Source organism: Microtus oregoni, unplaced genomic scaffold (assembly GCF_018167655.1).
Source record: "Microtus oregoni isolate MIOR12 unplaced genomic scaffold, Mior012 000035F_ref0000213, whole genome shotgun sequence".
In the NCBI taxonomy this organism is placed as follows: Eukaryota; Metazoa; Chordata; class Mammalia; order Rodentia; family Cricetidae; genus Microtus; species Microtus oregoni.
In genome coordinates this window covers 23,861,267-23,880,289 of record NW_024543094.1, presented here as the reverse complement: position 1 = coordinate 23,880,289, position 19,023 = coordinate 23,861,267, and the positions used below count along the sequence as shown (strand labels likewise).

Genomic DNA, 19,023 nt, shown 5'->3' with positions numbered 1-19,023 from the left:
TTCCCCTTAGGTCCAAATAGGGTGACCCTTCAAAGACCATGGGTTCTCTTTCTCAAAGTGTTTAACCTGAGGGTCTCTGATCCATGACTGAATTGCTGTGGTTTCAAACCCTACAACGGTTAGGTCTGAATCTCCCGGACTTATTCCACATCATCCTTGAAGCACAAATCATAACTTAACTAGCATACCTATTCAGCAAGGGAAGTCCCTCAAAGTCATGCAAGCATGGTCAGTGCCTTTCTGTCTGTGTAGAAGAAAGAAAGTCTGTGTGTCCATGGATGTGGGCATGTGAATTGAGACCAGGTGGTACCTCTGTGTTTCTCCTCAGGAACCAGCCACCTGTGGTTTTTTGAAAATGGGTCCCTCACTGGCCTAGAGACTGTATGTTTCATAAAGCTGGCTGGCCAGGAAATCGTTAGGGTTTTTCCTTTATCTACCAGTGTTGGGACTTCACACGTATGTCACCACCCCAGGTTCTGAACACAGGTGACCTCAGGGCCCCATGCTTCTTACTGACTGAGCTGTTTCCCAGCTCCAATCTCTTTTAACAGAAGAATGACCTTCACAGTTTTCTGTGGTTGTGGTGAATGTTCTCTTGCCAGACACTTCCATAGCTCCAGTTTAGCCTGTGTCTCATCAAAAGCTTTTTCCTGCATTTGTTCAAAGTTCACATTAAGACCTCAGTTTTATCTAATGCTAAACAAAATCACTCTTAATAAGGAATTATAGGATTTTCCCCACAGGCTCCTTTTCTAGAAAAATTTGTCAGTTATGATAAGCAATAGTCTATCTCTTTAAAGGCAAATTTACATACATATTCATTACTGACAGGAACATAACCTGCATACCTTGCTCTTTCGCGTTCTCTATGGACACCAGGTTTCCTTTAAGTGCTATGCAAGCTTTTCGTGCATCTTTCCAGTTTTTCTTTTCCTCTTCAGCAAATCCAAAAATTTTAAAGCACTATGGAAGGGGAGGACAAAGCAGAGGTTTTAGCCATGGATAACAAACTTCACATCAAGGAATCAAATTATGCATGAAAATCATTGCTAAATACAATTTTCTCAAGACCAAATGAGGATTAAAAAAAAATAAGTCAGCTTAATAAGCCAAAGATTTTCTTTGCAGAGTTTTACTTTCCCCTTGAGATAAAGGGTACAACTCTTTCAATAATACCTCAAGTATTTACTTTCCATTTAGAATCTGTGATAGGAATCTCCAGTTTTTCTTATAAAAATCATCCTAGATTGATGGAGTATGAAGAAGGCAGGAATACTGGCATCTGTCACTGTTCCACAATGAACAGCGCTGTTGGGGTTTGGGGGGGGGATGCTCCCCATAGGCACTTGGTCCCCAGCTGATGGTACCAGTTTTTGAAGAATATATAGTCTTTGGGACATGGGCCCAGCTGAAGGACACTAGAGGTAGGCCTTCAGGGTACGGCTGGACCTTCTTCCAGTCCTTTGCTTTTCCATCTACTAAGGTGTGAGGGCCTCTACCACATGCTCCACCTCCATGGAGTCAGTTTGCTCCACCTGCTCTGCTCTGATAGACTCTGTCCTCTAAGCAGGGAGCCCAAATCTCTCTTGTTTCTACTGCGTATCTGCTTACATCAACAAGAAAAGCAACTGATACCAATGCCAAGACTGAGATTAGCTTCGCTGATACCTTGTTGTTGTACAAATGCCAACCTTCCTTGCAGCCCCCTGGTGTCGGGGGTGTGGTAGGAACGGCGGTGGCATTGATGCTGCTGTTTTGTCGCTGGCAGATGAAGTGATTTGGAAAACCACAGTTGATGTCATTCCAGAATCCTGAAAAGGAGAACAGTCAAGGTACATCTATATGCTCTTAGGTAAAACATATCTTCAAAGACACAACATCCAAGGAGTCTCAAAAACATGGTTCTGAATAAATTTCCCTTACTTTTATACATTACTAGAAGAGCCTTTGAAATCTCTTAGTTCTGCTTAGCTCATAAGAGTTCATTTTTTGTAGAAAGGTTCCTATGTGCTGAGAAGGATCTTGGTGTTGCAATATATTATTAAATTATTAATTATCAATAGTCAAAATACTTAGTATGTGTTCAGCTATAGGTGATACTTCATATAATCTTGTCAACAAAAGATGAATTGCATCAACATTCCCATTTCATGGGATGAAAAAGACTAGAGAGAGAGAAAGGTCGTTATGAGCACAGTTTAGGTCTTTTCCTCACATAAGAACATTAAAAATGTCTCACAATTTGGAAGAAATAGGATGATGTGTCATTTTTTAGCTGACTCATGAGCATCCTGATAAATTTACCTTTGCAAACTGAACCGTTATCTTGATAAAATTGGGAGTCTCTGTTGTGTTCCTATGTAAGTGCACTGCCTGTTACTGTTAACCTAAAGATACAAAGAATGCAGCACACCACACCCCAAAGCAAGTTCAGTAAGATGTGTGCATGTCCTACCTGAGTTTGTGTACATGGTAACACAGTTCTCATCATCGTTGGCGAAGTTGGGTTCCCCTGTAGCCCAAGCCACAAAATCTACTTTGCTTCCATCCATCCAACTAGAAAAGAAAATTAAAGCAGTTTTCATCAGTTCAGCCACAAAAGCGACTGGCTACAACTTAGAGATGGGGAGGACAAGGGCATCAAGATGAAGGGAGCATAGCACGCTTAACAAACAGAAGGGGAACTGAAAGAAACTAGCAGGAACTCCCAAATGCCTGTGCTTAGCATCCCTTGTGTTCCTCTGCAGTGACCCTGATACCTTCAGGTCAAGTTTACAAACAACCACAGTTAGATTTAATCTTTTAAACTATAATCTGTCTTTATTTGGGGATTCCATATTCCACAAAAGAATCTACTAAGAAGATGCCCCAGAATGGTGTGAATACTGAATGCTGGTCCACCCTCTTTGCTCTCCTCAGAACAAGCTTTTGATAGACCCGAAGAGGTATATATGTTTATGTATATATGTATATGTATATATATATATACACACAATGACTATTTTCATAAGTCGCAGAAATTCAAGGCCTCTGAAAACTGATAAGAAGATAAATCACAACAATCAGCCCTCTTATTTTAGAGATGATCAAATGGGTGTTCTTCCATAGGGACATCGAATGTCTCTATATCCTAGAAATTACAAGCTTGACTTTAGGTCTCCGTTGGTCAAAGAGAGCAATCAAAGTCACACAGAATGTATGTCACTAAGACAGCTGTATGAAGAGCAGATAGACTCATCTGCTCTTAAAATTCAGGAGAATGTATTAATGAACATAGAAAGAAATCCCCAAGATATAATAGTTCCCTCCTTCCAGTTCAGCCATTCATGATCCTGGTGTCTAATAAAGCAGCAAGTCTGCTCTTCTGAGAGGAAAGTTTCACAGTCAACTCAAATACATTGCTGTAAGTTGGAGCAAAGAAAAAGGGACATTCAGTTCTGTGTACCAGCACTGGTCCAAAAAGGATTGCAATTTTAAAAATAAATGTAGTATTCACCTCTATTTGCCACATGTTCTTAGTCAATGATTTATTGATGGCTGAGGACCCTAAAATAAAGACTAGCTTTATGAAGTTAAATCCAATTTTGTGCTTTTTGATAATTAACAACACTGGAATTCTTAATACAATAATCTTAAATGGGTTTCCTTTCATATTTTAGAGGGTTTTACTTTTTGAGATTCAGATTGCTATAGAACTTTTAATGCATTCGGCAAGAAAGAGTCTCAAAACAATCCCTAGGTGTTTACTGGTTCTCCACCATAAAGCGCTTTAGCCTGATTTACTTACATGAACTTTTTATCCAAGCTGATCAACAAGCCAATAAAATATGGTGACTGTCCGCCATTCTTGTTCATCTAGAACATGAAAGTTTGCATATACAGTTTACAGTCATCTACTAAGCAGCTTCTCAGATAAAGGCTACACATGTGTTTTCCAAGGAGGATCTCATGCAGAAATACTGTAGAATTATATGCATGAAGATGAAAAGAGTGTTCTCACAATGCAGTAATCTCCATTTACAAAGCAAATGTCTTAAGTCACTCATTATAATGCCAAATGTTTATTACAGTTGATGGCTAAAAACCCTTTAAAAATGGGCAATGAAGAGAAAAATGTAGAGCTCAATAAAAATCAAAACAGCAACAACAACAACAACAAAAAAGGCAGAGGGGCCAAGAGGTGATGGCACATGCCTTTAATTCCAGCACTCAGGAGGCAGAGGCAGGTGGATCTCTGTAAATTCAAGGCCAGTCTAACCTACAAGAGCTAGTTCCAGGACAGGTTCTAAAGCTACAGAGAAACCTTGTCTTGAAAAACAGAAAAAATAAAAAATAAATAAATAAAAATAAGCAGTTGGATTTGTACATCAAAAGTAACACTTTTTCACACCTAAGGATTTAGTATGTAGCATCTTTTCCAGATAAGCCTTTTGCAACATTAGGCTGTATCCTGAGAGTTTCAAAGCAAAGCAAATCACAAAGATGATAATGTAAGCTATATCTTGCTATCTTTGAGGGCAAGTGAACTTTTTCTTTAAATACTGATAAATTCATTTTCTGCTATTCTCCCCACTTCCTCTCTGGCAAATGATAAGGAAGTCACATGTAGTGTTCTGTTTGTGTTTTTGTTTTAGTCAAAAGTTACTCAACCAAGCACAAGAGGAAAACATTACCCATTCAGGAATAGCTGACCACCTGGATACAACTGAGGTTTTTATCAGAATAATAAAACTGCACTCTCTGTTCACTAATAATTTTATCCTAGAAAGATAGACTTTTAATTAGTAATCATACTGCTTATTATGCATGTGGTCTAGGATTGAGACATAATTAGTTAAGATACAATCCTTGAAAATTAAATTCACAAACTCGAAGGGATTGTCACAATGCTTAGACTTATGGCCCTGTCTCAAGGCCCCAGGAACTTTAATCATTTACCCTCAACTTCAAATTTAGTACATAAAATTGAAAGTACATTCTCAGGTACCAAATTCAGAGATTATCTCTCTTTATAACCTGCTGTTCTCAGGTACGAGTTTCAGGGATCGTGCTTGTTTATAACATGTTGTTCTAGGGTACCAATTTCAGGGATCATCTCTGTTTATAGCACGTTCTCCTCTTAACCATGCTCTTACATATTTCCACAGGAACTTCTTTTCACTTTCACTTTTAATAGTAGCAAGATCACCAAAATTCTTCTTGCAAAATGCCCGTGCGTTGTCCATGGTTTCCTTCTCCTTGCTAAAATAATACTGATAGTCTTTGTAAATAACCCATCCATCTGCAGTAACCGGTGGATCTGATGAAAGAAAGTCATAGGAAAAGACGATATTTTTCATTTAGATAAATTAAAGAATATGGTAAGTAGGGGAGAGAGCTATAATATGAACCACTGTCAGAGTCCAGAATATGCAGAATGTCTAGGTCAGGGGTAGACTGATTGGTCCATGTCAAATACCTATATCTACCTTCTGCCAATTCTATAAAGACTGACCTGTTTGTCTTCCTAAGTAAGACCCATGGGTTGTTAGTGGGTAAAAGAACTCCTGGCATTACTCTCATTGGCAGGAAAGACTAGCTAGGAAGACGAGGTGCCTGCAATGTTTGAAGATCAAGACATGAAGGCTATGAAAACTCAGATTTCAACCCACTACAAAAAAATGACTTTTTAAACATTTATTTATTTATTTATTTATCATTTTATGTTTATGAGTGCTCTGTCTTCATGCACACAAGAAGGGAGAAACAGATCCCATTATACCATGTGGGTGTTGGGAGTTAAACTCAAGACCTCTGGAAGAGTAGCCAGAGCTCTTAACTGCTGAGTCATTTTATTCACAGAAGAATTGGAGTACCAAGCAGTTCCTTCATGAAGAAAGAGGCTTCTAAGACTTCTTTCAAAGCATGGAATTTTATGTTTCTATATTGCAAAAGGTTACATAGACATTTACGGCCTAATTCTAGGAGCCTATGTACATCAGATTACAATGTAAAGGACTTGCAAATGTGATTATATGGATCCTGAGAAGGAAAGATTATCCTGGATTATCTCGGTGGGCTTTAAATCTAATGCAAGTGCCCTCAGAGAAGGATGCAGAAGGTAAGGTCCAATTCACAAGGAGGCAACGCGACAGCTGAACCAAGAAGCTACAAGGCTGGTTTGAAGAAGGAACCAGAGGGCATTTAGAAAAGAATTCAAGGAACATAGTAAAGGCAACTGACCAGAACCTCTGGAGATTGTGGTCCTGTGAGTGAAGGGTTGTGCTTGGACTCAGAAGAACCAATTTCATATTCCTGACTTCCAGAACTTTCAGTGAATAATAGTGCTGTTTGGGGCCATCAAGTTACAATTCATTGGTTGTATGCCTGAACCCTGGACTTGACTCATGAAGTCACAGGAAATTGTGTGAGCAGGGCAACAGTATGTGTGTTCTGCTCTCTGGAGACAAAACTCCAGCCTTTCATGAAATTCTCTACGATACTAAGATCTCTGCCTGCCATCTTCCCAGGATACTTTTTTTTTTCATTAGAAAGGGAAAGGAGTCAGAAAAGTCTATAATAAACAAGTCAGAAAACACAGAGACACCTACTGTCTTGAGGAGCGGGTGTGGGCTCAGGTAGCAATGCTTTCCCTGTAAAATAAAAACAATATATAAAGTCATCAAGCATCTGCTAGTACCACTCTTTGAATTTTCCTGTGTCAATAAAACCTTGACAGTTTCCCACACTTGTCCCCATTCTTCCCTCTGATCCACATCACACTGTGGGGAAGGAATGAAAGGAAAAAGGAAGAACTGAAGTTTATATAAATCGAATAGTGGCCACCATAAGTGGGAAGGCATTTCCTAGGGCCCACATAGTGCCATATAAAGGAAATAAAAGAATATTAATTTTAGAATCGTGGAGCCCAGTTTCCAATCCGAAGCACAGGATTAAACTGTCTTCATCCCAGCGCCTCCAATTACAATAAGGGATTACCAATGTCTGTAAACAGCACAGAAAAATTTAAACTGTTGATATGTGGTCAGTGTTCACTATACAACAATTTTCCACATAGACATTTTAGTAGTGGCTAGGAAATAATGTACAGTTCATTATCTAAAAACATTTGATGTGAGTCATATATGGATAAGTCACAAATATATTCTTCTTAAAGAATCTTATTCTCATTAAATGTATATCGTACTGGAATTTTTAAAAGGTATTTTTTTCTTTCTGGATTTTGTTGAAATATGACAAAAGGGCACGGGTAATAACCTCCTAGATAACATTTCTCTATCTGCCAGAGTAAAACAAAACTACTAACAACATAAAAAGACCACTGCGAGTCACTGGCAGGAGGAGCCCCTTCTAAAATGCAGCCCACTGAGTCCTCTGGAAACTCAGGATGCTAATCCCAAATGGGGAACCATGTACATACAGCCAGCAGAGGGCAGTACAGAGCAGGCCTCTTAACTGTACAATGAGGGCAGTGGCCATGATTCCCCAACAGCAGAGGGCAATGTGGTTCTGCTCATCTATTGCAATAGGGTCAACTAGGTACGTTCTGAGTCCAGGGTGAGTTTCCCCATTTCCTGCTTTGCCCTAACCCAGCTACTCTGGCCTCAGTTCCTGACCTGGCTTTGCGGTAATTTCCAAGTCACCTAAATAGTAATACGGTGCGTCCCCTAACACCAGGGACCTCCTCACACTGCTGGTTCCTAGTGGGTGTTTTGAACATTGGAATATTCTGACTTGGAGGGGGCATCTTCCTGAGTCAGGGATAAAGTAGACGATCAGAGGGTGAAAGTTCCAGAAAGCGAAACTGCATTGCCTTCCTACACCACTCGCCCCTGCAGCGGCAGAGTGTGGCCAGAGTCCCAGCTGCTGGTGGGAACCTTTCTGAGGACATGACTCTCATCCAGGATTCTCGGGTGGCCTTTTGATCTTCTGTTCCTTTGGAACATTTATCTGTACTCAACACCTTCATTCTTATCCTGTGAAATAAGGGCCTGACACTTCCCTGATGCTGGTATTTTTGTTTGTTGTTTGTGCCAACGGAGGGAACATATGGGAGTGTTAAAAAACTAGCTCCGCGATCTAAGAGAAGGGGGGAAGGGTTTGTACCTTTTTGTATCTGACAAATCCAGTTGCTGAGGTGCTCACAGTTAATATCATTCCAGGACATCCCGGGGTCGCCTTTCAGTTCACCACAGTATTCAACATTTTGATAATTATTTGGCTCACCATAAGCCCAATTTTCATAAGAAACCTATATGGGAAACATTATACTCTATTTTAACCACAAAGCCAGGGCGTTATGCTGTTAGAAACATTAGGCTGCAGATATTAACCATATATATAGCACATCAGTGCAAATCCAAATGGAAAAAATAGATGTTTGAATTTTTTCATCCATTTGCTTTTGACTTTTAACTCTGGAAGAACATTTTATGGACATGTGTGAGGAAGAAAGAGCTTTTATTACATGGAAACTTTTGAAGCTGACTAGAGCAGGGAATTGATTCTTAGAACATTTTCTTTATTCTCATTAAACAGAGGTGGATGCATGGGGCACAGAAGGGGGATTTATATAGAGGAAAAAGTTAGCAAGAAACTCCCACTTCTCAGCCAGCACTTGTAATTTCCTAGATTTACAGGCCATTCTTAAGGGATGGTATTTCAGTAAGTTGTTGGAAGCTTTCCCTCCATTACACAGGCTACAGAAAAATAATTAACTCTTCTTAAAGAAGAAAGGGGGCTTATAAAGTGTGGCCAACAGAACAACCAGCCTTTGTCAAAACGAAAAAGGGAAACACGCTGGGGCCCTGGGTTGGGTAATTTGGGTTTTGATAGTTTTCAGTGTCTGAAGGCTTTTGGATCAAATATTATGATCTGTTTTCTATAAACACAAACATGGAATCCAAACATCAATGCAACTACCAAATAAACCATCTCACTAAGTACTTGAACGATGCTTGTGGGCTCTGAGGTGGCACTGATATTATAAAATAGCCTTTCCCATGATGCCCAGGGCTGCTAAATGTTGCCAGCAAAAGCCAGAGCTCCTCATTTCTCAAATCTGGAGAAGTGTGACTGACTCTAACGGCTACCAAAGCTGTAGTGCTACCAAGTCCAACAGTACTGAGCTAAAGGCAGCTGCAGAACAGCTGTGAAGACATTCAACTACCTACATGCTGGGTTTGTATAGACTGGAGCTATTTTATAGAAACTGGTGATATGACTTTTCATTCTTTATGGCATTTTCATCCCCTTAGCCACAGCTATGCTTGGAGTACATGGAGACCAGGGCTGGGCAGTGAGTGTATACTGCACCTGTATTTATTTTGCATCAAAAATTATCTTAATTGCTTACCTTGATAAAACATCAGTTAAGTCAAATGATCATATCAAAATAAATACATTACAAAGTGAGAAAATGATACATTTAAAACTACTTACAGGAGAACCATCGCTCCAGGTGAACCCCTCTGAAGGACTTCCATAGGTCAGTCCCAACCAAAACAGCTCATGGTAGCTTCCACTGGCCCTGCAACATACAGAGGAAGTACATACTGTGTTCTGAAAGAACTTTAGTCATTCAAAAGACCATCAAGAGCTGATAGGTACCTCTGAAACACGTATTAGATAATACATAGGCAAAGAGATTAATAACTAAATGTGTCTTACAAAAGAAGTCTCTGATGGCTAACACTAATTGTCCACTTGATGGGTTCTAGAATCATCTTGCAAACAAGTCTCTGGTCACATCCATGAGGGATGATCTAGATTACGTGAGTTTAAGGCATGTCTGTGAGGGATTATCTTGATTGGATTAAAGTGGGTAGACACGCCCTAAAAGTGAGTGGCACCATTACCTGGAGTGGTGTCCTACACTACACAAAGGGAAAGTGAACTGAGCATCCCATTTATCTCCTGCTTCCTGACTGCAAAGCAATGTGACCAGCCAGTCTCCCTGTTATTATGCTTTGCCCGGATGGAATGAACAACCTCTTAGGCTATATGCCACAGTAAAACCTGTCACTCTTAAGTCATACCACAGCAAAGGTGACTAAGAAAATGCAAATTTGGGCCCCACTCATCAATGTCCTGAAAACTGATCATCTTAGGGGAGATCATAGTAGAGCATTGAAAGATGGCCATCTATTAAAATAAGTACTGAATGCCTTATGCACTTACAGAGTGGTTGACTCCAAGATTTATAACTATTAAAGGATTTTGAAATAAAATTTAATCAAAAAGGGACTATGGATTTGTGAAGTGATACAGAAATGTGAATATTTTCTCAGCATCATAGCCACCAAATAGGTAACAGACAGAAGTGCTGTACGGAAGAGGGACTCACGTGATCAGCCTCCATATCACTTGCTGTTCCTCTTTATTCTTAATACTCGCTAGCTCTCCATTCATAGCCCTGCAGAAATCTCGAGATTCAAACCAGGTCTTCTTCTCATGTTTGCCTTTCGCATACAGCTACAGAAAAGGTTTGGGAAATGGTTTTACATTTGGTAACTTAGCAAATCAAGAGAAACAAATCATCTACAGTCAATGCAGTTTCTTTTATAGGAAAAGCAAGCAATGCAATGGTCTCAAACAAGTCAGGTCTATTGGTTGAAAATCAATTTCTGAGTGCCTACTTGGATAGCTAGACGTGGGCCAGTGCTGGGGGTTACAGTTTCATTGAGAAAGCCTTAAAAAATAAAAGCTGTTTAAAGCACAGGAAAAATTTAAGTATTGGAAACTGAAGACATGTGGACTGGGTATACATTGTGGAAGAGAGGGAAAGTAATTTGATGAAGTATGAAAAATTGCTTTGGGACACAAAAAATAACATTTTGATACAAAATAAACATGAATAAGCAAACCGCTGTTCCCTCTGTTATCCTGTTCAGTTTAAACAATGACTATCCTGGCAAGCTTTCAGCAGTGTTGGTGGTGTCCTTCAAAAACTGCGGTCTCTTTTCCTTAAGTTACTGACAGAAATGGGTGAGAGTTAAACTAAATTTTACAAACCGTGTAACAAAGTACTAGGTCTTAATACTTACTACTTAGTGCTGGGGACTGTAAATAGGATCTAGGATGGTAGTGTAGGACACGCCTAATGACACAGGAGCTAGTTAACTGTCGCAGGGAAGGGAAAGGACTCATGGTCAAAATGGTAAGTGGCTTATGTGTTGGAGTGAGACAGGATTCAGGCAAAAAGAGATGTTAGGGATGGGAAACAAAAAAGTCTGCAGCTGAGTGAAGATGCTAAGCTAAACAGATAAGAGAAGGGACAGGGTCTTGAGCTAGTGATACTGGGCCCACTAGTCTGAAGACCTGGAGCCCTTGAGGAACTATGTAAGGCATCCCTATCTTCTCATGCATCTTCTAAGGCACCTAAGCAGAACAGATAAAGATAGCTGCTAAGAAGGCCTGCCTAGTTCAGGAAAAAGAGTCTAGACCATTCCATAGAGTGAACAAAAATCAATGCAGTTACTTCGTGATGACTGTTGAGAGTCAAGAAGTGTTTGGACCACTGATCATCACATTGCACAGATGGAGGCAGCAGCACCTGCCAATGGATGGCAGCTTGCAGAAAGCCAAGGTCGATAACTAGCAAAGCAGAAGTCAAGAATGAATAAAGAGAGGCCCTGCCCACCGCTAACTGGGTTGGCTGCCCGAGAACAGGAGGTGACCATCTTGCCACAGAGAGTGGGGTCATCTAAATGGTCAACTAAAGAAATTACCTTAGTCTTTGTCCGGATTCTGCCACAGAGCTACAAAATCCCCTGAACAAAGAAGTTCAACAGTTTTTCCTCTTTGGGGAACTCTTGCCTTCTTGGGAGTTACTCTCACTTTGCCTTTTTTTAAAATTTATTTTTGCTTTCCTCAATTTCTCATTTTTCTATAATTCCCCTTAAGAAAGCATGTTTCTGTTTCTGCATAACCCCACAAACAGCTTCATCTTTTACTTCCACTGGCACTGAGACATAAAAATCAGGAGTTACTCTCTCAGGTCAATTTTTGGTGACTGTTCTCAAGTCAAGGATACTCTCAGAAACTGCACCAGTGCCAGTATGTGAACAGTTCAGAAGCTCACCAGAGCCACCGATTTTTACATGCTTTTCTCTCTTATTCTTCATGAGTCATGGCTCTCAGCACCACAGGCTTGCGGAAAAGAGGGTTCACCTCCTATGTGTGTGGCCGCCTTGGTAGTTAATGCCTACACCTTGTCCTGGGAATGACTTAAGCTCCATGAGTAAGTGTACCCTCTCTGATGAGTGGGTGGGGAGTGGGATGGGGGGAAGGAGGGGTGGCAGAAGAGGATGGGGGAGAACTGGGGTTGTCACGTAAAATGAAAAAACTTTTTAAAATAAAAAACAATGTGCCCGAAGCAAGCTTCCACAACAGGTCCTCAATCCTACCTCAGCTCCTACACCCTGATTCTGGTTCTGGTTTCCTGAAATATCTACCGAATTTAATTAATTCCCACATCTTAGTATTTATAAGGATAGTCTGTACAAATGTAAACAAACACTAATCCTAATCTTTCTGAAACCACATCATTCATACCGATGCACATAATTGGGTATGGTGAACATCTGAGTTTTGTTGCTACTGGAATTCCTAGTTCACAGCATAGCTACAGAAATTCCACTGTGTTAAATCCCCACAGCCTGTCACCTTCAGGCATTTGTAGGATGGTAGATCTGGCATTTGAATGATGATGCAAAATCTCCAAAATCTATTTTATAAATCCTCTCTTATATTGGCCCCATATATTCCTTTCAGGAGATTTATATGTTAAGCTCTGACTAGTCAAACTAGATTAAACACCTCACAGATTCCCGCAGCTACTAATAGGGGTGACCAACTCAACTAGACATGACATACCCTTCTTGAGTTAGAGCTCAGACAACTCTATCTTCTCACAAGTTATTTTTTCTTTATTCAGCACTGGAGATGGAACCCAGTGCCTCTCATACACTAAGCAAGACTCTACCTCTGAGCTACAACCCTAGGCTCTGACTGAATTCATCCTCTATCTCACCAAACTGTCTCCTGAAACGAGTCAGGGTCATGTGCCCCTAAAAGGGAGTTTATAAAAGAGGTCTTGAGCATAAGATTTTATCATTAAATAGTAAATAATTTCTGTATAATTCTAAATTTTTCTATGAAGATTATGACAACATCCTTATTTCATTAGAGATGTGGTTATTTGTTTTGCTTTTGTTTCTGGTCTTGTTTCTATTTATGTTTAACTGGGTGCTTATTTTAATGAACTTGGTTGCAAAAGGAGAAAACAAAGAGTTCAATCTAAGAATATAAAAATAATGGCAGAACACATTTAAAGGTATTGAGGGCTCCATACTTGCAATACTTTCATCTTCCTTCACTATAGTCGTTAAGGGCTAAATCAAAGAAGTGAAGCAGGAGCTCTGTAATGCTGACACAGCATGATCGTAGACCAGCTTGTCATTCAAGTTAGCATAAAGCTTGGGCTTAAAGGCAAATGTGAGACACCAAAGATTACAGTAAGGAGGAACAAATTCTTCACCAAAATGAAAATCACAAGCTCAGAACAGAGTTAGAAAGCCATGAGAAATGGAGGAGAAGCAGAGAGGAAAAGTCAACACCGAAGCAGATGATGTCAGAGGAAAAGTCCAATCTGTGCCGTGGCCTCTGTTTGCAGGTCTCAGGTAGTGAGTCATTTGTATCTATCCAAGGCACTCTCCATCAAGCAAACCAGATTAAAATTTCTGCAAGTGGGACCTGAGTTGCATGTTTTATTTTTAGTTGTGTTTCTAGTTGTTGAGTATTTCAAATATTTTATTAGTTTAGCAAGTGAAACTTACTTTGAAACACATGTTGGTTTTGCTGGTGGTACCCCAGTCTTCCGGGCATTTCGGTTCAGGGGTTGTCGTGGGCTCTGGTGGGCGAGTCACTCCTTCTGCCCAATGTTTGCACACAAATTTTGCCTTTTCTTCACATTTCAGAATGTCCCACAAACCACCTGCCACCCCAGTTTTCATGGCAACACATCCCGTCTTTCTTCCTGCATTAAACACAAAGTAGAACTCAATCAGTGGGTTCTTCCTGAAGACCTGCCATGCTCGAGAAAGGTAGAGCAGGGAGGTAGCATGGCACATTCCTACATGCAACAATGAAAGGCAGCATTTGGAAACTATGTTGCTGTATCTTTACCTTTCCCAAAATGATCATTGTAAGTTTAGGAAGTTTTGAACGCATTTTTATATTTTCACATATGGCTGGGTGGTCCACATTTAGACATTTAATGATAAAATATTTCTGCTATGATGGAAAAGATAATAACATAATGGATTTTCCTTCCTGCCCTTCTGCCAACTTTCCTCCTTCCTTTTTTAATTTTTTGAGATTCCCTCCTCCTGCCATGGTCATTTCATTCTTCAGAACAGAAGCATGTGATGGATTTCCAAACAAGATATGTCCAAGTTGGAGAATTTGGATAAGATTTTCAAGCTCTCTTGTTTCCTCATCTTAAAATGGAAACTCTGCTGTGCAGAGCTGGGATGCAGGTTATGAAGACGTCCAAAAAAAAAAAAAAAGCATGATCACAGTAGCGTTCACACATTCTGTTTTGTGGTCATTGTAGCAATAACTAACATAGAGGTTTGAAAGCATCAAGATGCTTACTGCTAAGAGGAGCTAATCTTTTTATGTCATTTTCAAAGAATATTAAATGCTTAAACATATATTATCACAGTTCCAGGGAGATACATCTTTTCTAGAATGTTTTCTCTAAAGTCCCCAAGTTCCTGGCACCTGAGCCTTTGCCTCTGATTCCTGGAGCCACCCCCTCCATCCACAGACTTCCACTGGAACTGACAGCAGATCACAGGAGTCGTTCATCTCTCTTGATACTCAGGCAAGGCACACAAAGGTCTTGCCTGTTCTTGAAGCTGAACGTTTGGGCACTCAGCCAACATCTCTTGAGCCCAAAACGTCATCTTTTTATCAAGTGGATATGCTGTGGTGGGGCCTTATGGCAAGGGCTCTGTGGGGGTCCTCTTTTCCCTCTCGCTCTATTGGCCACCAGTCTGCAAGGGAAAAGGGGCAGAAACCCCAACAGAAAGCTTTGTACAGGGCTGTGAGCACAAATGGAGACAGCCCTCCGGGAGACTGCTTTTGGTAAAACAGCTCAACTTTATTTTAGAGTATAAGGAATAATATATAGGATTGGGGAGCCTGGGGACAACCCTAATTTGCATTAAGTGGCACTCTCTTATCATAAGGCTCTGTATGTGGCAGTAGGGTCCTATGGAAATGGCTAGAACACTTGTCTAATTACCATGTGGATCTTCAAGGGAAGAGGATTTGCAGGGAACTGTGTCAAGGGTCACCCTTGAGATAAGTCAGGCACCCTGGGTCTGCAGACATCCTCCAGATAAGGTTGGGTAGAGAGCAGGAAGCTTTTCTGGGGGCTGGGAGGGAGTTTCCATGTTGCTGAGCTTTTGGAAAAAGCTACCAGGCCCTGAGAGACTGCAACCTCAACCAGCCAGCCATGTCTTCCAACAGGGCCATGATCTCAGCACATGGAAGGCTGGATCAGGAGAATCCTGAGATGAAGACCAGCCTACACAGTAAGCTCCATAGAGAGTTCTACCAGCTACATTGTGAGCTCCAGTCTAACTCTGGAGTATACGAGAGACTTTGTCCTCAAGATTCTCAGTGGTCATGGCTGAGTTAGGGTTCTAGTTTAATGAATTATTATCCTTAAAGGCATTTCAGGTTCCATTGCTCAGAATCCTCCCGGTGAATAAGTAAAAGAGACAAAATAAAGCTACATAAGAAGAACTGTGACTTTCACCAAGAGTGAAATAAACAAACAAACAAACAATGCATTTGTTTACATGATCTGGAATCTCACAATTCCTATAATGTTTAACAATTTTACAATCAAATAGCAGTTGCACAAACAATAATCTGATAAGTCACATGTGTTCCTCACTCAAAGCTGAGAAGCAAATTCAAAGAACTGCTGCAGAATAGGATGTGATGTACCAGGCCAAGGAGCAAGCGCAGACATAGCTGTTATCCCTCTTTGAGATTGCAAATCTGGTACAGTGATTTGTTTTCTGTAAAGGGTGTTGACCTTTCTGAGTGAAATCATATTCAATGAGATCATTAACCAGTAACGCCAGTGCAGGAAGATGACAAAGGAGTTTTCAGGGTCTGTTAGAGAGGCCACTTACGATCTCCAGTTAGAGAGAGCAAGTCACAAGGCGAGGGCAGCTGGCTGCCCCAAAACCAAATAACTAGGACTTGATTTACCCAGATTCGTAAATCTAGGCTTGGACATTCCTAGTCCTATGATTTCTGAGTTTCAATTCCTGCATCTTTTAAATAAAGATACTTATATGACCCTTGTCATTCTTAGAAGAATAAAAGAAAATCCCAGGCATGAAAATGGCTAAAGATAGACAAAAGACACTAGAATATTGATTCCCCCATGATAGCTCCTTAATCCCCTCATTCAAGTGCATTAATATTCATATCCAGTCTCACTGAGAAGTTTTACATCTACTTTCTATAGAGCCTTGAGTTCTCAGAAATTAAGCAAATATTCAGAACATCTGTGAGTACTTGGAATTTTGCATCTTTTTAAATACACCAGTCCCAAATTACTTAACAATTTTTTCCTCCTTTTTGCTGTATAAGGCTGCAAGCTGGGTGGGAGCAAAAGGCAAAAGAAACATAAAGGTTATTGACAACACTATTGCCTTCCATACTGTATCTGGAAAAGTGCATGGAGGACCAACGGCTCTGCAGAAGGAAGAGAGGGAACGACACTCCGAACTTGCGTACCTGGCATGTCGGCATTCCAGTGTGTGAACTGCACCTGCTCGTCCACTGTCCACTGAAACGTCCCTTTGTTTTGGATGTCTGAAAGTCCTGTCCAAAAATATCTTTCAGGCCTCAATCCAACCAAACTAGTCAGGAACGCTTGTTCGTATCTTTAAATAAATAAATAAATAAATAAATAAATAAATAAATAAATTCAACTAAACTTTAGAAACATTTATGCAAATTTCTTACATTATCAACATGAAAATTATTGCACTTGGCTGTTTGAGCTATGGTTTAGATAATAATTAAAAAATGCTGCATTACTATTCTGTAGCTCTTTCCTCAGGATTCTAAGAGTCTCTCTTGAAAGGAGACGGCAGCTCATTGATGCAGTAAGCTAAGGAAACTCAGGAAGCTCAGGGAATTTGTGAAAGTTACAAGACTCGCAGGGCCTCTCCCTGAGATTATAGAAGTGATAAACATCACTAGGGAGAACTGACTGCACTATGGAGCTGCCTAGATGTTGATCATCAGGGATGCGGCTTTCATGAGGTGTCGTGCTAGGATGGGTTTTCAGTGAGGCAGCTGTCAATGAATGCACCATGTTCATGTAGGTAACCTTTTACACATCCTCCTCCTCTGGGTAACACCCATGACGTCACTGATTCACCAGGCTGGACCTGGGTGGAATCATGGTACTTGGTGATCTGGAGTAAAGAGACATTTCACATCTTCCTGGAGGAAGTCATTCAGTAATCAGAGCTTTCCATCATTTAAATTGTAATATCTTTTTACTATAGAAAAAAAACAGCATCTAGCTGACTCAGTTAGACTCAAATCACCCTCCTCTGGCCCTCATATTGGCCTCTCATCCTTCACCAAATTTAAGGGAATTTTGAAAATACAAAGGAGAAAACTATAGTCATTTTAAAAATCATTCGAAATAATCAGTCCACTTTTCACATAGGCCAAGTGCCCGGCTCAATTATTGATTATAGAATTTAATCAATAGGGATTTATCAAGGATAATTACAAATGGGGCCATCACATTTATTGGTAACAAAGATTTGTCTTAGCTGAAAAGCGTGAAACAACACAGACAAACAGGCAGAAAGGGCTCTGAGAAGAGGGCCTCGATTCAAGAACATAGAGAGCCTCGGGGAGAACAGAGAGGCCAGTGGACAGTGATAAAACCAGCAGACGTTCTATTTAACCATGGTCCAAATAATTCCAGGTACCCACAGACAGGAAACAAAAAACCACAAGGGAAATTTACTTTTAAAACATGAAAAGCAAGTTTAACGACAGTTAGTGAATCCTTAAATAGAAACAGCACAGAGAACACATGAAGAATAATTCTCTTGTAGGTGATTTTTTTTAACAAACCAATCACAGCAAGTCCAGAATGTATCCCCATGGTACTTAAGGAATTTGCCTCCTCTGTCCTAAGATAAGACATAGCTGTCTTCTTGTGGTCAGGTGTATATATTAGCATTTCATCACTGGGAGAGGAAGGTGCATGTTGAAACACGATCCTCTGATATCTACTTTTATCAGAGGATATTTAACATCAGCAGGACTCTGTGGATTTTGAGTCTGCCTTGAAGAATTGAAACTCCAATAACTTTTAAAATTTTTGAGGTTTGAGTGTATTATCTAAGCTTTGCAAAGAGTAAATAAAAAAAATAAATCTCAAAGATGGATGAGCCCTCAGAGGTTAAAGTTACATTTTTTTTTAATCCTCTATTTTCTATTTGATTTTCTTGGCCAAGCCAGGCAAAGCTTAATTTATTAATTAATTAGTTAGCTAAAATAAAAGAAACAGAATTAGTAGATTATTTGCAGATGTGTTATATATTGGGAGGTTGAGGTCATAATTTCAGGCCTTTATTTCTGAGCTGTCTCCTTTAATAGTAGATGATAAGACCCACACTATCAATCCCAGAAGGTCTCCATGCCAGACCCTGGAGAGAGGAAGTGAGAAACAGAAGAATATTGAAACGAGCTGTGTTCCCCTGCTCAGTCTATCAGCAAGCATCCTCAAGCAACGGTGTCTCTCTAACAGCCCAGTGTTCAGAAAGCTTTTCCACGACTGAGCAGGTGGAGATTCATGGAGGGTGGTGAGACAGTAGAGAAGATGGGATCTCCACGCACCCCTTCTTCTCATCCTGTGTGTCCAGAGATCAACACTGGCTATCCTACTTAATCCCT

The 19,023-nt window shown here is 40.3% G+C and overlaps 1 protein-coding gene across 1 annotated transcript in view; it reads right to left on the bottom strand.

Annotated features, from left to right (window-relative positions):
• Mrc1 (mannose receptor C-type 1) overlaps positions 1 to 19,023 on the bottom strand; it is an 88,949-nt gene that overhangs the window by 20,786 nt on the left and 49,140 nt on the right. The window contains exons 11-21 of the mRNA XM_041630836.1: positions 16,831 to 16,979; positions 13,839 to 14,038; positions 10,346 to 10,473; positions 9,442 to 9,529; positions 8,107 to 8,251; positions 6,591 to 6,632; positions 5,136 to 5,299; positions 3,788 to 3,855; positions 2,456 to 2,556; positions 1,669 to 1,811; positions 849 to 963 (exon numbers count right to left, since the gene is read on the bottom strand). Coding sequence (XP_041486770.1) covers positions 849 to 963; positions 1,669 to 1,811; positions 2,456 to 2,556; positions 3,788 to 3,855; positions 5,136 to 5,299; positions 6,591 to 6,632; positions 8,107 to 8,251; positions 9,442 to 9,529; positions 10,346 to 10,473; positions 13,839 to 14,038; positions 16,831 to 16,979 — 1,343 coding nt within the window. The remainder of the gene's footprint in view (positions 1 to 848; positions 964 to 1,668; positions 1,812 to 2,455; positions 2,557 to 3,787; positions 3,856 to 5,135; positions 5,300 to 6,590; positions 6,633 to 8,106; positions 8,252 to 9,441; positions 9,530 to 10,345; positions 10,474 to 13,838; positions 14,039 to 16,830; positions 16,980 to 19,023) is intronic.